At 40.5% G+C, this 20,561-nt stretch overlaps 4 protein-coding genes across 5 annotated transcripts; 1 reads left to right on the top strand and 3 right to left on the bottom strand.

The window, feature by feature from the left end:
* Positions 1-22: 22 nt before the first annotated feature.
* On the bottom strand, positions 23-1,558 carry LOC306938797 (uncharacterized protein). Its single transcript, XM_079523115.1, has 4 exons — positions 1,500-1,558; positions 1,296-1,335; positions 878-1,162; positions 23-494 (listed from the first exon to the last, which is right to left on the bottom strand). Exons 1-4 carry the CDS (start codon positions 1,549-1,551, stop codon positions 218-220), a joined length of 654 nt encoding a protein of 217 aa, XP_079379241.1. The 5' UTR covers positions 1,552-1,558; the 3' UTR covers positions 23-217.
* A 3,306-nt stretch (positions 1,559-4,864) lies between these two features.
* LOC306938018 (uncharacterized protein) lies at positions 4,865-5,896 on the bottom strand (the record flags this gene model as incomplete). Its single annotated transcript, XM_079522041.1, has 3 exons — positions 4,865-5,444; positions 5,601-5,751; positions 5,857-5,896. The coding sequence occupies 3 exons, from the start codon at positions 5,894-5,896 to the stop codon at positions 4,865-4,867; spliced, it is 771 nt and encodes a 256-aa protein (XP_079378167.1).
* A 2,914-nt stretch (positions 5,897-8,810) lies between these two features.
* LOC306938181 (uncharacterized protein) lies at positions 8,811-10,698 on the top strand (the record flags this gene model as incomplete). The annotated part of the gene is made up of 3 exons (XM_079522242.1): positions 8,811-8,850; positions 9,001-9,151; positions 10,112-10,698. 3 exons carry the CDS (start codon positions 8,811-8,813, stop codon positions 10,689-10,691), a joined length of 771 nt encoding a protein of 256 aa, XP_079378368.1. The 3' UTR covers positions 10,692-10,698.
* A 1,565-nt stretch (positions 10,699-12,263) lies between these two features.
* On the bottom strand, positions 12,264-20,273 carry tomm40l (translocase of outer mitochondrial membrane 40 homolog, like). 2 transcript variants are annotated; one of them, XM_079523064.1, is made up of 10 exons: positions 20,136-20,273; positions 19,351-19,566; positions 18,169-18,236; positions 17,636-17,728; positions 17,403-17,504; positions 15,826-15,931; positions 15,173-15,295; positions 14,333-14,409; positions 13,949-14,051; positions 12,264-13,788 (listed from the first exon to the last, which is right to left on the bottom strand). In XM_079523064.1, the coding sequence occupies exons 2-10, from the start codon at positions 19,553-19,555 to the stop codon at positions 13,649-13,651; spliced, it is 1,017 nt and encodes a 338-aa protein (XP_079379190.1). In that variant the 5' UTR covers positions 19,556-19,566; positions 20,136-20,273; the 3' UTR covers positions 12,264-13,648. The 2 variants fall into 2 exon arrangements, with proteins under 2 accessions (XP_079379190.1, XP_079379191.1); XM_079523065.1 differs by having other exon boundaries at positions 19,351-19,560; positions 20,136-20,159.
* Positions 20,274-20,561: the final 288 nt, after the last annotated feature.

Here is a 20,561-nt window from a genome sequence, read left to right as displayed (position 1 = left end):
AGGTAACAGGAGGACATTTGTTTTGTTTATTTTGGACATATTTTATCAAAATACAGAATCTGGTGTAAATGCTGCATGTGCAGTGAGTACTTATACAGGCATGCTATAGGTCCTCAGTATTCTTTTCAATGCCTAGTTACATTTCCCTCCTCATACAGTTCATCATATTTACTGAGTAAACACACGTGCTCAGGCAGCCAGTATTTCATGATTCTCTTTAAGATCTTCTCTTTAAGATCTGTAACGTGTCACGGATCGTGGAGGTATAAGGCTCAAACCATGTCCCCTCCAGCTGCTGTTGAATGTATGCTGCATTCTCCTGCATCTGGCCCTTCAGGTCCTCAGTGCCAGTTTCCAGTAGACGCTTAAGAGTGCTGATCTTAGCCTCAGCATTGTCTTGCACATGGGCAAAGTAGGGCTCTAGGCGAGACTTTGCTGAGTCCATGTGATCGGAGGTGTAGGACTGAAGTTCGTTCAAATAGATGTCAGCTTTCCTGAGAAAGAGGGTGGGTAAAGGAAGCAGGAGTGTAGAGTTTGCTATGAGTGAATTCAGTACATTCCAATAACTTTGAGTATTCAGCCTTGTGCTGCTCATATTAAAGTCATATTTAAAATTGTATTGTACACATTTGTTCATAAAATTATAAATTAATGCGTGAGTGTTGCAGGAGTGTTGCAGGAAACACCTGATCAGTTATTACTGTAAGTAAAATATTCAGGTACATCTAGTATACATTAGCGTGTGGCAGCTAGGAGAAAACAAAATATGTCAGATTAGATTAGCCTGAATGAAATGCACCAGTTTGCTACTAGGCCCCCTGGAGTGGAGAAACCACTACAAAATCCACCTTTAACCGTCCACACCAAACTAACTCACTTCATGATCTCCAGTCTGTCCTTGTTCAGACGCTTCTTCAGCTTGCGGGTGTAGGGGCTGACTCTGTTCCAGACATCCTCAGCACTCTGCTCCATGACAGTCTGCAGTTCCTGTGCGAGCTCCACCACACGACCAGAGGCCCCGACCACCGCACCATGGAGCTTGTTTCCCAGCTCCTGCGTGGGTCTATATAGGTCCTGCGCCACACGCTCCACCACTGGTCCCAGCCTCTGCAGGTTGTCTGCCATGTTGGCCAGCTCAGCCATGGTGGCTTGGACGAATGTGCTGCAGGGAGAGATAAATGATTTAGTGTTTAAGGGAATTGTTTTGAGTTTTTTGTAGTGCCAATATTGTTTTTACATTCAGGAATAATATAAGTGAGGAAGGGCATTATCACAAACAATGGGATATATCTCACCTCAATGTAACATCTTGATTATCTTTCTGTGCTTGGCTTCCTACATTGGGATTAGAAGAGATTTAGAACTAACCCTTAACAGTCAAACTGTTTTAAACTGGGACTCCCCCAATCAATCAATCAGATGGGAAATGCAATATACTCATAGAATAATGTTTATCTCATGTCGTGGGTGTTTTAGTTTCTTAGTAGATGTGAGCTCACCCGAGATGAGTGCCAGAGCGAGGATTACCACAAACACCTTCATAATGACCATAACACGGTATACCTGTAATACAATATACGATGTAAAAACACATACACACACAAATCATAACGGGAGCGTACCCATGTTCCCCAGGTTCTATGTTCCCCACCATGCAAAAAAGGTTCTTTGTTCCCCAACCTAAACCAGAAACCTAACTTAGTAATTCTAGTAAGACTAAAAGTATTTTAGCAACTTAGTCTTAGTGTTACTTTTAGTAGCAAATTCTGATTTATGCTCAGTCTTTGAACAATCCATTGAACTTTAGGCCTGCCTAGGCTACTTAAACTATCTAGTCTTAGCCAACTAAAAATTAACACTGGCATAAAATAAACTAAAACATAATTGCTCAGACTCTTCAACAAAGATGGCAAAAACAACCATTCTTTGTTCTGTACTTATACATACAATTGTATAGTACAAAACACTGAAGTCCTTAAGTCCTGAAGTAGAACATAGAACCTGGGGAACATAGGGATGACCCCACCATAACCATGTCTACATGAATATATTGTAGCCTACTGTATATTTGCAGTTATTTCTTAACTGTATTTGAGGAATTTGGAGTGACTTGAGATAACTACAAGATAGATAAATATTTATTCACTGAAATACCATTATCCAAGACAGGAGAAATAGACATCAGATGGTTCTCAACTCACCTCAACGATCTGTTTGATTACACTCTCCGATTACAACTATTTATACACTTTAGATTGCAGTGGTGTGATCCGATATACTGACCTGTGTCCTCTCAAAGGGTATGTTGTCATTTGGCTGCGAGTGCCACGTTGCACATTAAAAGTACATGAGACGATTGTGCTCAATGTAAAGATGTTTAAAAATGTCACATTATGAATTATATTTTTTAATTGGGGTTTCAATTTACCTAGAGATTATACATTTAATTTTCAGATTGAAAAGTCATTATTATAATATTTTATTTGAGTCTATAATGATCTAACAAAAATCAAATGAAATATTTTAGGCCTGTAGTTTCTTCCACTTTGTTGATTTGAAAATCCAAATCAACAAAGTGTACATTCACTGAGTCAAACTCATATTGGAATTTTCCAGTCCAAGTCACACCAATATAGAGTCAATATTCCAGTATAAAAGCTGAAAACAAATCAGAAGGCCAAAGGTCAGTATTGTGTCATATCACTGGAATGAACCTTTGTGCTGCACACTTATGTGGTAACGTTGGCCATCTCTAACATGAAAAATGATGGTTTTTCAACACTAGTAGCAATAAAACAGATATATGTACAGTTTTGTTTTTGAAATTTTAAATAAAATAATGTTGTTCATAATGAAGTGATGAACAACATGTTTAGAAAAGGAGGAAATGACAGCTAAAATAAAGCCAATCCTACTCTCAGATTCCACAGCAACCAGAAGTACTGAACTACTGGATGGTGATTTGTCCAAACAGCTTTGTGGGAATATAAAATGCAGAATGAATTTCCCCAGCAGGGGACATGTCCACTGACACCAGTGATAATGGTCAGTTGGTGGTGTTTGTGAGGTATTATGATGATACCAGCGATAATGGTCAGTTGGTGTTTGTGAGGTATTATGATGAGGGCATGAGGCAAAGGGGGAGTTTATTGAGTATTAATTTAGTTTTTGAGTGGTGCAACCACTCCTATAGACAGCTATGTGTGTGTGTATCCCTCCCTGTGTCCGAGCACGGAAATAGTGTTTGTTCACCACCAAGTGTCACTGTTGCATAGCCTAACACACAGACACACAGGCAGTGTACAGTACAGTACAGTACAGTACAGTACAGTACAGTACAGTACAGTACAGTACAGTACAGTACAGTACAGTACAGTACAGTACAGTACAGTACACTTCAGATGAGTCTGATTTTTGTTCAATTAAGAAAAAAGACAACTAGCAAAGTTAGTCTTGGTAACCAATGTGCTATTTCTCTTAAAGGGGCTATTTCTCTTATTATTAAGCAGGCAAATCTTGACAAAATAAAAGTGTTCTTTGTAACTCAACACAATACCTTTGCTGTGAATTTTTGGAGGGGGATATTTGTAAAACATTTTATTTCCATACTCTGCACCCCAGTATTGGTTGGTTGGGAAGGGATCCGATTTGTATAAGCTTGCCTTGGTTTGACTGTACTAAACAGACATAGAGCCCCGCTCTCCGCTGGCCGCTGCGTGGCCCGTGTCGCGCTCATGGGACCGGACCTTAGTCTTTTTCAAAAAATATTAGTGGACCGTCAGCATTTCTAGTTGAGGACACCTGGTCTATGGTATGACCCGGCCAGGGATCGAACCCCGACCACCCAGTCTCAGGGCGGTTAGTCATAAATGTAAAAATCACACCCGTGTGAACTGAGTGGTGTAAGGTATTATATAGCCTGATCAGCTGTGTTCTGACGTAATGTATCAGCATCAACCAATCAGCATCAACCATGCTCATTTTTTTTGCACAGACAGACAGACAGACAGACAAACAAAGCCAGTTGTAGGAGTGGTTTACACCACTCAATAATAATTTAAATCAAAAAACACAATTGAACTGATGATAGTGTTTCAACCTGCTGACAGTTTTTTTTTCACCTGTACAATAATTATCCGATATGATCCGATATTATTGAAACCACTTGTTTAGAAGTTATTTTGCAATTTATTTGCAGTAACATATCAGATAGGCTACTAATCAACAATACTTTAAAAGTTTGCTTTTCATTTGATTGCTACGGTTTTTCTTTTATCTGTCTGTCTTGTCTTTCTGCTTCTGTATTTGCAGGCTGTTGGCTCAACGGATTACTACAGTCACTGTTGAATGTGCATAGTGTTTCATCTAGAGCATGATAATCGAATAATACCAATAGACATCTAGGATGTAGTAAGTTACGGTATCTCTCTTGATCATTGCATTCTGTCTCTTTCTCTTCTACCATTTGAGTCTCAATAAGTGCCTTTATATAATATTATTGGATGATGTGGTAATCCTGAGTATTAATTTAACTCTGAGTTTAAAATCGTACGTTTTGCAGTCTTTTGGGGGTATGTTTTCCTTTTTGAAAGTAATGATTGCTACTGTACCCGTAGACAACAGAATACATTTAACTTCTTTATTGATGCTTTATAGAAAACAATTGACACAGTAAACACTCACAGAGTACGGTAGATACAGTACATGCTGTCTGGCATTGTTATAAAATCTACATATTTTCAAGAGCATATAAAAACTAATAAAAATGGGAGACTTTTTGCCTCTCCTATTTGTTAAATACAATGGGAGAAATGACCTTTTGGTAAGCAATTTCTGTCTGCCGAAGAAAAGCTGTTAGTCCATTTTACAGGGCCATTTTATTGAAGGACCTCCAAAGAGCAGCCAGCTGCTCCTTCACATTCTGGGAGTTGATGTCCAGAGTCCTCCTAAGCTCCTCTCCGTAGGGGGCCAGGTTCTGCTGGAGCTCCTGGGTCTTCTGGGCCAGCTGACTCTGGAACATCTCAGCCAGGGGAATCATACTCCTCTGGAACTCCTCCAGGCTCTGGTCAATCTTCTCCTTGATTTCCTCGCCATAGGGAACCATCTGGGTCTTCAGTTCTGTCATGCTCTTGTCCAGGCTGGCCTTCAGCTGCTCGGTCTTCTGGAGCAGAGTGGCTCTCAGGGCGTCTGTGTCCATGGCCTCAGCGTAGGGGGTCACATCTCTCCCCAGCGCCTCCACCTGCCTCTGGAGGTCTGTGCTCAGCTGCTCTGCGTAGGGCTGCAGCTGGGCGCTCATGGCGTTGAGCTCAGTCTCAACACGGGTCTTCAGTTGCTCGGCCTCCTGGGAAAGCTTGGTTATGAGGTCCTTGGTCAGGGGAGCCACCTGGTCACGCATGACAGCGCTGAGCTTGTTGACAGCATCAGTGCTCTCAGAGATGAGGGTGCTGCGGACACAGAACCAGAGGTGATAATTTGAATTCTGGATCGCTAGGTTTCACAATGTTCTTCATTATAGTTATCAAACTCTCATCATCAGCAGAATACAAGTTACAGAATTTGTATGATGGCTGCAGACTACTCTTGAGTCTTGAGAGACTTACTTGACTTCCTGTCCCAGCTCAGACTGTTTGATCTTTTCCAGGGAATCCTCAGCAGTGAACGTCACCTTGGAAACATAGTCCCAGAATGCGTCTTTCACCATGTTAAGTTGTTGCGCGGGTTTGTTGTTCTGCACAATGTTGGCATTGCAATCTGCTGAAGAGATGGTTCATATAAAGTTAATAGAGAATACCATTTACTTTACATTTATGACATGCATTTGCTATACATGTTGGTTTAAACCTCCATATGTCTTACCAGTGAACACAGCGAGGATCAGCAGCACAAGGAACTTCATGATTGACACTGCAAATAAAAAACAAAACAAATGTTACTAGAAAATGTGAGGAAAATGTCAGGAACATCCTTTTAGTATCGTGACAACAAATACATTTACCAATCATATTAGAATAACTCTAATTCCTCATTTATACAGTACATGAAACAAAATCCTTTTTCAGTTGAGATTCAGTTTGAAGTAAGGCACATTGCATGGCATTTTGTATCCAAATTCAGTGTCTTGCTCAAGGACATGGAGTTGGGGATCAAAAAGGGAACCTTCCGATTCCCAAGCAGGCACTATACCTCTGAAGCCACTGCTGACATCCATACAACAAAATCATCAACATCCACTTTCATGTATTACCTGTACAAGCCAGCAACGGTAACAGTCAGCTGTTGAGTGTGTGTTTTGGAGGACTGAGGATGAGTATATATATATAGGACGTATAGATACCGCTGGTAGCAACATATAGGGACAAAGTCCAGCGGTCAGTGCCCTGCTGTAGCGCAGCCTTACTTCCACATCATAATCACTACTCCACTGTTGGACTTTACAGGACAGTGTGTCCGGGTTATGCTCTGACATCATTACAGTCTCATAAATATGAAAAACAGACTCATTATGTCATGCTATGTAGCCTACAGTACATTTAACCACTTTCAACCTGGCTTCCCTATTTAGAACTGACATTACTCTATTTTTTATTTTATTTGTATTCAAATGTAATTAAAAAAATAAAAATATTGGTTGTCTGAAATTAGACATTTTGGACAAAGTTGGAACAAATAAAAGAAAATGTTTTATTTCACGAGGTTACAGCTGTTTTTTCTCTATACATACCTACTGTATATATAGATTATATATATATATATATACACACATGTATGTACGCACGCACGCACGCACGCACGCACGCACGCGCACACGCACACACACACACACACACACACACACACACACACACACACACACACACACACAGTACAGTTCCCTCCTACTTTTATATTGCATTTCACCAAAAAATATATGAAGAAAGAACTACATTTTAAACCCTCTCTCTATAAAAGCTGAACATAACTGTGTGTGTGTATTTAAAATATAAAGGATACACACGTACACATGCACACACAAACACACACACACACACACACACACACACACACACACACACACACACACACACACACACACACACACACACACACACACACACACACACACACACACACACACACACACACACACACACACACACACACACACACACACACACACACACACACACACACACACAGTACAGTTCCCTCCTACTTTTATATTGCATTTCACCAAAAAATATATGAAGAAAGAACTACATTTTAAACCCTCTCTCTATAAAAGCTGAACATAACTTTGAAAAAGTAGCAATATAATGTATCCTCCTAATGCAATAAGGAAACCTAATGCAGGCCTGATGTTTTTAGCTTTCAGTTCTATGGTGAAACACAAACAGCACACTGTCTTGACTGAGTCACTTTCAACTCTTAATGTGAATGTTGACACCTGGAACCTCAAATGCACTAATGTAGATGAGTTGTGCAACCAAGTTTCTAGGTACACACTGTTTAAAACTCCCACGGGTCCATTCGAGTCCATTTCTACTCTCAAATTTAAGCGAAGACTGAGCATTTCATTGTCTGAGAAGGACTTTGATCCAATAGTTTCATCTGACCCTGTGTGGTGGTTATCTGGGTGAAGTCCAGGGAATGCTGCTGACCCACCCGGAGTCCTGACTCTGAGTGGGTTCTTAATCCTTAAACAGTGATTACCACCGGGCAAAGTGATAAGGTTGCACACTTTTTGGTTCAATATTTTTGAAAGACATCTCTGATAAGGCACTCAGCTGTTTTTTTTTTTTTTTAAGATATTTTTTTTGCGGCTTACGCCTTTTATTGGTTTTTGAAGGGACAGACAGTAGGCTGACAGGAAACGGGAGAGAGATGGGGGAAGACATGCAGTAAAGGCCGTGTCGGGCTCGGGAGTCGAACCCGCGGCACACTGCGACTGGATTACCAGTCGGGTGCCCAGACGGTTACGCCACCGCCTGGGCCACTCAGCTGTTTTTAAGTCTATCAAGTGTGACTTTTTTTCCCTTTTCTTCCACCTGTGGGGGACAGGGAGTAAGTTACAGCTGTCACACTTAGGAAAACAAGGGAAGGGATATTATAGATGATCCAGACCTTCAAAAGTCCATTTGAATTCAGTTGTCTTGTTAAAGCTCACTATTGTGGTTATCTACATTGCAAATAATCCACACATGCGTGCACTGAAATATCACACCTTCACAAGATGATTTAGAAACATGTTAGTACAAACTATTTATCTTTTACAATGACCCAGCATACTCCCTAAATGAGTTAGACATATTATTGTATTGCTTGTATGTTGGCACATACAAGGATTATGTCATACGAGCAATAGGGCTAATCTTTGTGGTACAACAGCACAAATACTAAGGCAGATATTAAATACGGTAAAAGGTTGTATCTGTCTGACACAATAATATTTGTGTAACTGCTTGGTATAAGTGTTTCTATAAAAGTGATGTTATTTGTAAAGCAGAGAAACTGAAAATTGTGTTGAATCATGCTGTATTTACATGATACAATTCTATACATCAGAGGATATGACGTGGAGTGGCATAAGAGATAACATTTACAGCAGGGCACACTGTGGGGGACTTTGTCCATCAACGCAGCTATAAAAGTTCCACAGTGACACCTGCACCACACCACACAAACAGTGTCGTCACTTGGACAAGGATAAGCAAGCTGCCTTCATACAAGGTAAGAAATTTGTTGGACAGTCGTGTCCATCTAACCATGCCACTTAAAAGTTAAACAGATTATTTAAAAAATGTTATTTTCATCTTCCTCAGCCACCATCAATCATGAAGGTTTTTGTGGTCCTCGCACTTACTCTTTTCTCTGGTGAGTAAACATTTTGCATCAGGCAGTTTCTGTTAGTTGTAGTAACTCAAAATATAAATAAATCATATAACAAATAGACAACTAAACTAACTAACTAATGCAAATATAGTGTTGTGATATCCTGTGGCAAATAATCTGTCTACTCTACAGTTTGCAATGCCAACATCCTGTGGCAGCAGGAGCCAAAGGCCCAACTTGACATTGTGAAAGATGCATTCTGGGATTACGTCGCCTCGGTCACATTCACTGCTGAGGACTCTTTGGAGAGGATCAAACAGTCTGAGCTGGGACAGGAAATCAAGTAAGTCTCAATTTATAAAAGCAGCATGAAACACGGTCAACGTTTTCACACAATAATTGAAGTATTCACCAGACTCATTCCAGCAACAATGAACACACTACCCAATTTGCAATTTAGGCATTTAGCAGACGCTCTTAATCTAAACTAAGAACGTAACAGTGGAATATCTATATAATGAAACTATGAATATAAAGGCTACTTTATAGTGCTATGTCTAGTGTGAGGCTGCCGTTCTGTTTGTAATGGGAAGTGCATTCCATAGTTTTGGAGCCAGAAGGGAGTCCCGGCATTTTTAGTGAGCTTCCCTGCGTTGGCTGCATGATCTGAGTGCGCGGGAGGGTTTGTAGAGTTCAATCAGACTTGCAAGTTATGGGGGAGCCAAGCGAGCTGCAGCATTATGGATCAGTTGGAGAGGCTTAAGTGCGCATGCCGGTAGGCCAGTAAGGAGGGAGGTATTACAATAGTCAAGTATTGACATGACTGTTGTCTGGATTAGAAGCTGGGCTGACTCCTGGGTGAGGAACGGTCTAATTCGTCCTATTTTATAGAGTGTATAACCTACAGGATCGAGTGACAGCTGTAATGTGTGCTGACTGTCCAGGACAACACCAAGGTTTTTTGCTGTTGGGGCCGAGGTTACCAAGGCGTTGTCTATGGAGATAGTTAGCTCCCGCATGGGGCAGGATTTAGCTGGGAAGAAGAGAAGCTCAGTCTTGTCTGGGTTCAGTTTGAGGTGGTTAGAAGACATCCACTGTGAGATGTCAGCCAGGCACGCTCTTCCACCTGAGTAGCAGAGGGTGGGAAGGATAGAAACAGTTGGGTGTCATCTGCATTACGGCATTGCATAATAAATTATCTTAGCCTCCTTCTCTGTGGACAAGTAATAGTAATACATCCATTTACAGATTATGGTTCTTTCATTCAAGTACTAACACGGTACAATTGTCTGTCTCTGAACAGTTCTAGGATTTCTCAGAGTGCTGATGCCGTGAACCACTACGTTGTAGCCCTGCGTCAGCAGGTGGCTCCCCTGACTCAGGAGCTCCTGACCAAGCTGTCACAGGAGGCCGAGCAACTGAAGGCCCAGATGGAGGCAGAGCTCAACACCATGAGTGCCCAGGTTCAGCCCTACACAGAGGAGCTGAGGGCAAACCTCCAGAGGCAGGTGGAGGAGCTGAGGAGGGACGTGACCCCCTACACTGAGGCCATGGACCCAGAAGCCCTGAGAGCCACTCTGCTCCAGAAGACCGAGCAGCTGAAGGCCAGCCTGGACAAGAGCATGACAGAGCTGAAGGCCCAGATGGTTCCCAACATTGAGGAGCTGAAACAGAAGATGGACGAGCGCCTGGAGCAGTTCCAGAGAAGCATTGTTCCCCTGACCCAGAGCTTTCAGACCCAGCTGGCCCAGAAAACACAAGAGGTCCAGCAGAACCTGGCCCCCTATGGAGAGCAGCTGAGGGCCAACTTGGACGTCAATGCCCAGGACCTCAAGGATCAGCTGGCTGCTCTGGTGGAGTCCTTCACCAAGAAGACCCAGTAAAAAATAAACATCTGTCATCAATGACCAAAAAGGTGCACATATACTTTGCACTTTGTATCATCCTGCAGCAACATCAGACAATTCATCTTTATTTATTTATTGTATGTTTGCTTGCCAGGTGAAATTATTTAAATTAAAATGTTCCAGTCATGTTTATGATTTCCTGTGTTTCAATTTAATTTCATTCTCATATTACAAAAAACACACCCGTGTGAACTGAGTGTTGTAAGGTCTTATATAGACTGATCAGCTGTGGTCTGACGTAATGTCTGACGTAATGAAATCACACCCGTGTGAACTGGGTGACCATAGCAACCATGCTCATTTTTTGGTACGAACAGACAGACAGACAAACAGACAGACACGTAAACAAACAACCAAGCCAGTTACTCAAAAAACTGTCAGATAGGAGGAAAGTTTTTTACTATTGGTGGACATATTGTGCCAGTTAATTCAATGAAACACAACAATATAGGGTGTAACCGTGCAGGGTTCCTAACATCCTATTCATGCAGATCAACAGACCTAATCTGCCTTTCACAAGGAATTTGGTTACTGCAATACCAAGAAAACTGATAACATGTATAAATAAGACCTGATTGCAATTAGGAGCCTTGGGAGCAGCATGCATCTTGCTTAAACCAAGTCAGTAATCAATATTCTGGTGTCATCCAGTTTGCATGTGTATATCTATTCGAGCATAGACATGGTAACGCCCTGCCTGCCTCTGATTGGCCTACCGACAGTTATATTAAGTAGACCCGGTTTACATACTGGTACTCCCACTGTACAGCCCACTGTCACTGAATGCAAGATAATTCTACATTTCTAGTCTGTGCCACAAGGTGATATTGTTGCATTGTTGCTTCTTAGTAGGTTAAGAACTTGACGTGGGTTGGCAATACATAATGTAATGACATTCAAACCCCCTGTAGATTTCACTTTCAGTGCTGTCCTCAGTATAGAATAAGGCCAAACAATACCCATACACACAAACACTAGTGTCTCAAGACTTCCAATGACAAACTGGGTTCAAAATACAAACTGAACTCAAATGTAATAGTGAAATCAAGAAACTTGTCATTTGTTTTTTGTTCAAAACTATTCTTGCATTACCATACAATCTCCAACAATATTATTGCGGACTACTTCTAGATGCAATGCTGCTAGTACAGTGGTGGGAACTGTACAACTACCGCTTCGGAAACAAATCATGTCACCGCACCAATGAGAACCAGCTTAGACTTGCTAGAATGCAGTTGAAATTGTTTTCACCCAAATTTAGCAATACAAGCTAGGTTGAAGTATTTAGAGCCTTACTTGTGTAAGACAAGTTAATTCACAATTTCACATTGGAGTTCACTATACCTACCTACCGTACATTACACCTAGAAGTTCCATTTCAAGTCTGCATTCACCGTTTCCATCATTCCTATAAGGTAATATATATATGGAATGAAGCACAATTTATATAATGTACTTCATTCCATTTTAAGAAAAGCTTATGAGAAATATTAGCAAGCGTTTTAACACAACTAAAACAAACTGGAATATAAATGAAAAACAAGTTCCTTTTTGTAAGAAATGGCATTTATGTTTTCCAATAGATATATACATGTAATATATACCATTCATATATGTACCATGAGGAAAAACAATGTAAAAACTAAACAAACGTACAGTGACAGATTGTGAATCGCGATCCTTTCCTAAACAAAGCTCCAATTCAAACAAGGAAATATAACTTCATTTGTTTCATGCCATTAAGACTGACTTTTACAGTAATAGGCTACAAAGGAGAAAAAAAGAAAAGAAAAAAAAACAGGCATTGTCAGGCACTGAACTAAGAGAAAAACAATGAGCACTGTATTTGGATACTTTCCAAGGAACAATGTAAGTCGAGCTGAAATTACGCACCTGTCCTTGTAGATGTGCACAAGGCCGGTATCAGCAGGTACAAACCAATAAATTACTACATCTGCCCATAAATCAATGTTTCACACAGAGATAAGAATCATTATGCTACAAACACTAGGGGGTGGTGCTGTATGCAGCAAACTGTCATTTTACAGATTCAATTTAAAATGTGTTTCTGAAAACATAAGTAAAGAACATTTTACCTGGGCACTTCAAATAACTACCCATAGTAAGACACTGGGGCACTTAAGTCTGAACATTTATTGCTGGGGTGACTGACATGGACGGGAATCTTCAAGAGTTCACCATCTGACTTTGGTTCATCTATCTGATGATACTTTCCTTTAATGTTAAGCACCAAAACCCTTACTTGAAACTTGTCTGAAGCGTATTTGAACTCGAGAAGAATTTGAGTGGAGAAATAGGCTATTCAGTAACACCTCCAGGCGGGTCGACTCATGGTGGCTCACCATGCCCGAGCTAAACATTCATTACGTGGGTAAAAGACCAACAGATAGCGGGGTGTCTGGAGGTTGCGGTTCAACCCTGCCCCATCACTGTGATTGGCTGAGATGCACATACAGAAGCTCTCCGCTCAATGTTATGCCTTGCCTCCCTATCGTGTTTTGATAGCAAATAAGTCTCAATACAGAAGGTACCAAATATAATTTCAGCTCGACTTTAAGTATCCAAGACTGGTGGTCTCCGTATGTCAATGTCTAGAAGCAAATTTTCAATTTCACCCAATATTCTGCCAATAATCTGTCATACACTAAGCATTCAGCTTTGATAATTTGGTTGATTAATTTTCATACTACTAAATTAAATGTATTTACACATGTATCTTCCGGTGAGTCCATTAAGCACACAAGATGGTATAATTGTAGAACATAATAATGATCTTCTCTGTCAAGACATGGGACACAAGTGGAGGTGATGCAAACACTGTATAGCATTGATGATGTAATCTATACATATATGTTGTATCTGTCCATACAGTGAAGTCCTTTTGGAGATACTGTCTCCCCTCGTTAGTTAGATTAACCAATGGTAGCCCCAAATCCACATTGGAACTTGTTCTTGCGGTGATTGAGGAAGGAGCACAGGACAAGGGAGAGAGGCAGTGGAAGCAGCTTCTTTTCTAATGTGGCTCCCACCACCCAGTTACTATCTATTGAACCTGGGTGGGGGAAAGTAGACAGAAATGAATCATTACTTGAAATAAATAGGACAGCATTTCATTTTAAATAAGAAATACATTCACCAGAGAGAAAATGCAGATGTGCAAAATGATGCAATTACTTTTTCTACAAGACAAGCAAAGTGAAAACAAGCCGTACCTTTGAATAGTAAATTGGCTTTAGGTAGATCAAGCTGGTAGCCAAAAGATACACTAGTTTCTTGCATACGGGTGCTTGCCTCTAACTCCACGCCCACCTGCAGCTGTGGAAGATTGAGAAGTGGGACATTTACAATCATGGCGAATAGAGTTTTTGGCATTCAAGTAGCACAAATACGTATAAGGGTACACAATGGAAAGACACACAATAATTGACTACTTTCAAACAGAAGCCATTGTGCCCTAACATAATACTCGGGGGAGTGAGAAACCACACTCTGTTGGCTTACCACTCCCAAGTACAGTATGCTGTTCGGGCAAAATGGCCACCGTGTGAATAGGTTCAAAAGTACCACTTCAAGAGATGTAGAGGGCTTAGTAATACCTGGTCATTGGCTTTGTGGTAGTATGAAGCATGTGCCCCAGCGCCCCCTAGTGTCAATGTGGCAACAAAGTTACTGCCTACAAGGGAGATGAAACATTAACACAAATTCAATGAAGCTTAAGTCAAACAAACAAAACCACCAGCAGGATTTGAGAACTCCAAGTTTAATGTGGGTCATTGTAATGCAAATGAAAGGTGTACAGTACCATCAATGTTAACCACTTGGTAGCTAAACAGACAGAAAGCTGGGTAATCTATTTTCAGGTAGAGGTATAATATATATTATTTAGCCATATAGTCCAACTATTTATTTTCCCAAATTTATTTCATGGAAAAGCCATTTGTGTTGGATGTGGGCCAAGTCATAAATGACATTGTGAAGAGAGATGTGCTTAGCTATCTTTAATGTTAACCCACTTGATAGCAGGGAGGCAGGCAGGCAGACAAATACATGTAGCAGACAAATGTACATTAGTGTGTTTTATGGAAACGGTTGTTTGTGTTGAATGTACTAATCACAAAATTAGAAATGAGAAAATGACCAAGCCATACAATAATGCACATTGCACTTGTCTTTTCATACATTATGTGGAAATAAAGCAAATAAAAGAGAGAAGTTATCAAGTATCATAATGTCATTTTATCAACTGGCCCTTGCCATTTTCCTAATGTGGCCTACAGGTTCGTTCAGCTATTTGAGTATCACTTTTCTTTTTTTTTTATACTTCTGCTACTAGAGCTTATACCGTTAATGTAATGTATTATCTTACAGATGAATTGAGTACAATGGACCACAATGACATTAGCATGGGTATGTTAAATTGCTGAGATGTAGCTCACCTGTGTATCTGCCAGCTAGAGACATGACTGTGCCTTCCTCTCCTGGCCTGCGGTGGTAGACTAGCTCCCCTCCCAATGCCAAAGCAGGGGTAAGAGACTGGAGGTAATGAGCGACGACAATTCCTAAGAAAGATAAGGGAAATAAGTGATGTTGAGCTTTAACTTGAGTGATTTGTTGTTTTTATAATGTTACCGTTTCAACAGACACCAACTGAATGAAGACTCGTACCCTTTTGCAGGTCAAAGTGTGTTTGCCAATAAAGAGCTACATAATCATTGTTCTAATCTAATGCAACATTTTAAAGCAGTCTTGATCCATGGACAGCTGAAATGTTTGTTTTGGTCTCAATAACTCATTGGAACTATGAGTATGTGCCAACTGCTGTTTACTTAACCCATTAGGACGGGAACCACTTTTGGGGTTTGTACCTTTGAAGATGGGAGTTTTTCAGGATTTAGAAGGCATTTTTAGAATCAGCCTACGGTCTAAATGGGTTAAGTTTGACTGAGCCCTGCTGGCCAGCACCATGCCAACACAGTAAATGAAGAAAAACAAAGCCTGGGTCATAGATATGGTGATATACATTTCACGTCATGGCATTTTGATCGTAACGTATCCTTTGTTTTGTGTGCGTGTGTGACTGCTGACCTACCGGATCCTACAAGGACATCTGGGTTTCCCAGGGTAACAGCAGCAGTGAAATCCTCCCCTTTGAACTCAGCATCACCTTGCCAGTTCACAAACTTCTGCTGCTGTGTCTGGAAACAGAACCATAAGGGACATTTGTAAAAAAAAAAAAAAGAAAACAAACAAAAGAAAGAATAGATCGCCATACATGTAACAATGTAGCTGGAAACTGAAAAACTGAAGTGTGGCCCTGCTCGGTTTCGATTGGATTCCGCTGCCCCCGAATAGAGCGTCGCAGTCCCGCCTCCTACCCGGGACCAGGAAATGAAATCCAATGCATTATTCTCATAGACATTTCGTAAAGTATTTATTTAAAGACGGTTACGCCGCGGACAAAGCCAACTCGAGTCGTGACAACTCATGACAACACAAACAATATTTTGGACCAAACAAATAATTAGAAAGAAGAAAAACAACAAAAAAAGTGTTGTAACCTGCCGTTTTTTTCTTCTTTCTAATTATTTGTTTGGTCCAAAATATTGTTTGTGTTGTCATGAGTTGTCACGACTCGAGTTGGCTTTGTCCGCGGCGTAACCGTCTTTAAATAAATACTTTACGAAATATCCATGAGAATAATGCATTGGATTTCATTTCCTGGTCCCGGGTAGGAGGCGGGACTGCGACGCTCTATTGTGGGGCACCATCAGGGCCCAGTATGCCAGGGCAAGATTATCGCCAGAGGCTTTTTTTTTTGGAAATGCAGGCATCACACAGATTCCAGACTAATATCTACGCAGTGACAATATTTTTAATATAGCCGAGCTAGGCTGTATGGCCAGACTGGCAGATTCATCTGGTTTGCAGGTAACAGCTGAGCCTTCTGTGATTCACCCATAAACATAAAGAGAACCTAAAAGGTCAACAAAATGGACAACTAACTCACCTTAAAGGGGAATTTCTTCCTAACCCTTTTTTTCACAAAAGTTTATAATATGTATATTGACAATTTTTTTTAATTAAAAAATAAATAAAGATATAGGGCGCTAAAAAAGTCTTCTGAAAGAATATATATTCAAAGATTTGTGCCGCATTTTCACGATTTTTCAAAAATAGCAGACCTACAAGCTCGTAGCACGCCACTCGGTGTAGATCTGCTATTTTTCAATAGCTAAAGTATTACATAATGCTTAGTTAAAACACCAAAAGGGGTTCCCGCCCAGAATGGGTTAAGAAAAGCGTAGGAGGGGGTCTAACGTCAGCACACGTAGAACAGGAAGAGTACAGCAACAACACTGCATGGAGTGTTGCTGTCACCTAGAACAGATGTAAACAAAAAACAATTGCGCGATTGAATAAGAGTTCTAGCGTTTGACCCACATGGACGTAAATCCGCTAATTCGTTATGGAACGCTCGGCATTTTTTTCCAATGACGAATGGATACGTGTCTTCATATACGGTAAGAAAACAGCTTGTGCGAAACTCCCCTTTAAAGGGCATGATGTGTGGCCATTTCGGCAAACAACAAATTTGATCATTAACAGCAGATGTGACGCTCAAAACTGGTTAAATATAAAGGAACAGGCGACAAGAGAAGGTCTTACCTGGAAGGCAAGTTTGGAACGTATTCTGTCTGAGACCTGGTGGATGATCTGGGAATTAAGGCTGCCGCTGTTGTCCATGTCTCCCACTATCACTGGAAAAGACTGAATACCAACATACAGATTAATGGTTTAGCAAAATAAATCAATAAGATTAAAGAAATGCAGTTAATATACAACTTGTATGTACAACACATACATGCATACATACATACATACTAGAAGTAGTTGCATACCTCTGCTGGACCTGTCTGCTTAGATCCAACATATGTGACACCAAACCTATAGCTGGAATCCGCCATGGTGCTCAACATCACAGTATGATTCACCTTACAGATGAATGAAAATACAGTTAAACACAGATAAGTTTGATAAAAAACAATTAGTATAAATCTTGAAACTGGCAAAAAAACTAAAAACAGCAAATACAGGACAGTTAAGAAGAGCTGAAAACATTACAGTAAAATGACTTTCCAAAACATGATTATCACCTGCACAATTTTTTAAACACAAGTCATTCTGGCCAAGATAAACATTTAGTCTAATGTTTGATTAGATTTTGTAATTTATTGTATGAACATCTTGAACTGTTCCATGGCATTGTAGACATACGTAAGTTCTATTCTTTGTTCCACATGTGTCAATATTTGCTATCACAATCTGTACATTGGCAATAAGAGCAAAATAAATTTGTGGACATGTATTGCTAGCAGCAGCTAAAGCGTTTCTAATTCTAAGCTGGTGGAGATCCCAGGTGAAGTGTACTGACCTGGAAGTGATTACTGAGGCCCTTGTTGACCACCAACCTGGCACCCTCCATCTGCATAGGGAAAACCTCTGTGAGGAACACAAGTGATTAGGGGTTGAAACTTGAAACTAGTAATTGCACAATAGCTTTATCAGGCACATAAATTGTTCTACTTAATTTAACTTACATTGTCATGACTCATATGCCAATGTAGCAAAAGTCACATTGATTGATTGAATACTTTAACAGTTTGCAAATACTATAGTGGTACGATTATACAATGGTGCTAAAACTTTTTGATAACACAAAAAGCCATGAGGGATTATTTTCATTTAGCCGCAATTTGCAACTCTAGATTTTTTTATAATGGGATGAATCTAGAGTTGCAATACCCTCCATTGACTCCCAGTCCCCACTCATCCAAATTGCTTTTGCGATCTGCTTGCATTAAACGACATTAAACTCACCAACATTGCAGCTGTAGGGAAAGCTTGAATTATCCTCTTTCAATCTGCAAATCGTTAAAATAAGCGTAAAAATCCACCGTGGACATGTTATGAGCTACTTTCTGTCAAGAAATTCTGTGCGGGTGATTCTTTTTCTAAGTGTTGGAGTTTGGAAGCACTTGTCGAAGTCACTGAGCGGCCCTGCGTATCACCCGTTTCGAATTTGCACATAATGCAGGAGGCAGCAGCGCGACCCATTAATAAAAACTAGTGCTTCCAAACTCCAACACTTAGAAAAAGAATCACCTGCACAGAATTTCTTGACATAAAGTAGCTCACATGTCAACGGTGGATTTTTATTAAACAAACGCTTTGCAGTTTGAAAGCTTAATTCAAGTTTTCCCTACAGCTGCAATGTTGGTGAGTTCAACAAGCAGATCAGAAATGCAATTTGGATCAATAGGATGTCAATGGAGGGTTTTGCAACTCTAGATTCATCCCATTATTTAAAAAATCTAGTGTTGAAAATTGCGGCTAATTTCCATTGTAGTCCTGTGTATTCAACAATACATACGCATTTAAAGACATACAATAATATATCCTAGACATCAACAATAGTAGCAATAAAATATATGTACAGTAAATTGGTATTTTTGTTTTGCAATAACATACATTTGCTGTGTTTCACTTTGTTATAGTTAGAGAGAAGATTGAGGATGTGTGTTAAAAGTCACATACACAATACAATTATGTTTACCTTTGCATTTTCGATGGCACTCCTCAAATGCCCCTGGGTTGGGTAATGGAGTTTCAGTCTCTGTCTGATTTGACGCCACCCCAGCAGAGGGTATGACTGGAGACACTGGGGGCATACCGAACCCCGGAGGTACTGTCAACCCTGGGCCAGCAGCACCGCCAGAGGCCGGTGGCGGGTTGGAACCGGCAGCCAATACACTGCCCATTTTGACTGGGCCTGTGGGAGAGGAAGAGACCAATCAAACCACCTACATCTTGACGTATGACAATGATAATTGGCACACGGCTTTGACCACGTCCAGTGTCATAAGATTCACACCAAATTTGTAAACATCCGTTTGCTAGTACACTGCAGGTTGACAATAATTGCATTAGTTTCTTCCATTGGATAGCCCAGGGCCATACTCATTCATAGGAGATAAGCAGATAAATGGCAAACCATGTTAGTTTACAACACTATATTATGAACGGAGAAGACAGCATTGGTCACATTGCAGTTTCCTTTACAAAATACGTTTTTAATGAATTGAAAATGGTTTGCCAATCCCCTGTGTCACATAACGTTAGCAAAGCTGCTAATGCTAAATCAGGTGTGTAGCTTGCTTGCTAGCTTGCCATTCAACATAATTCAAAAGTCTGCCACTGTTACACACGACAAACACTTCTCGGTTAAGTGCAAGAAATGCCAGCCAGTCACATCGCTAATGTCGAAAATACTAAGTCTACTTTTGCCATTTTCATTGAGAATTGATGTTATAAACTAGGAAGCTAACGTTAGTTACTCACGTTGTGATTTCCAGAGGACGATGCAACGAGAGGTTACATCCGGCAGGAGCAATGACCCACCTCTTTTTCTGATTCACCACAGTGATTGGACAAGTGACCTTGTACAGAAAATCCGTTTGGCTGAAACACCTGTCAATCATATCATTTACAAGCAGCACTTCACAAACTCTTGGGCGTGGTTTACAACTTATGGTCACACCTTCTCCCAAACACAATTGGTTAATCGAAATGTAGCCGACTGCAAAGGGGAGGTCCAATTATTTTATAGGTCGCAGATTGGTGGTTAACTTCAGGTCGTTTGGTTGGTTGTTTAGTCATAGGGTGGGTGGCTGTAGCCTTATTGTAAAGCAAGGGGTAGTTTGAAGGTCAACTGGCAAAAAACATGGGGTCTTGGGTCAAGGTCAGGATTGTGAACATAGCAAGCAA

The sequence above is a fragment of the Electrona antarctica genome (genome assembly GCF_951216825.1).
Source record: "Electrona antarctica genome assembly, chromosome: 15".
Lineage (NCBI taxonomy): Eukaryota > Metazoa > Chordata > Actinopteri > Myctophiformes > Myctophidae > Electrona > Electrona antarctica.
This window is presented reverse-complemented; position numbering and strand designations above follow the sequence as displayed.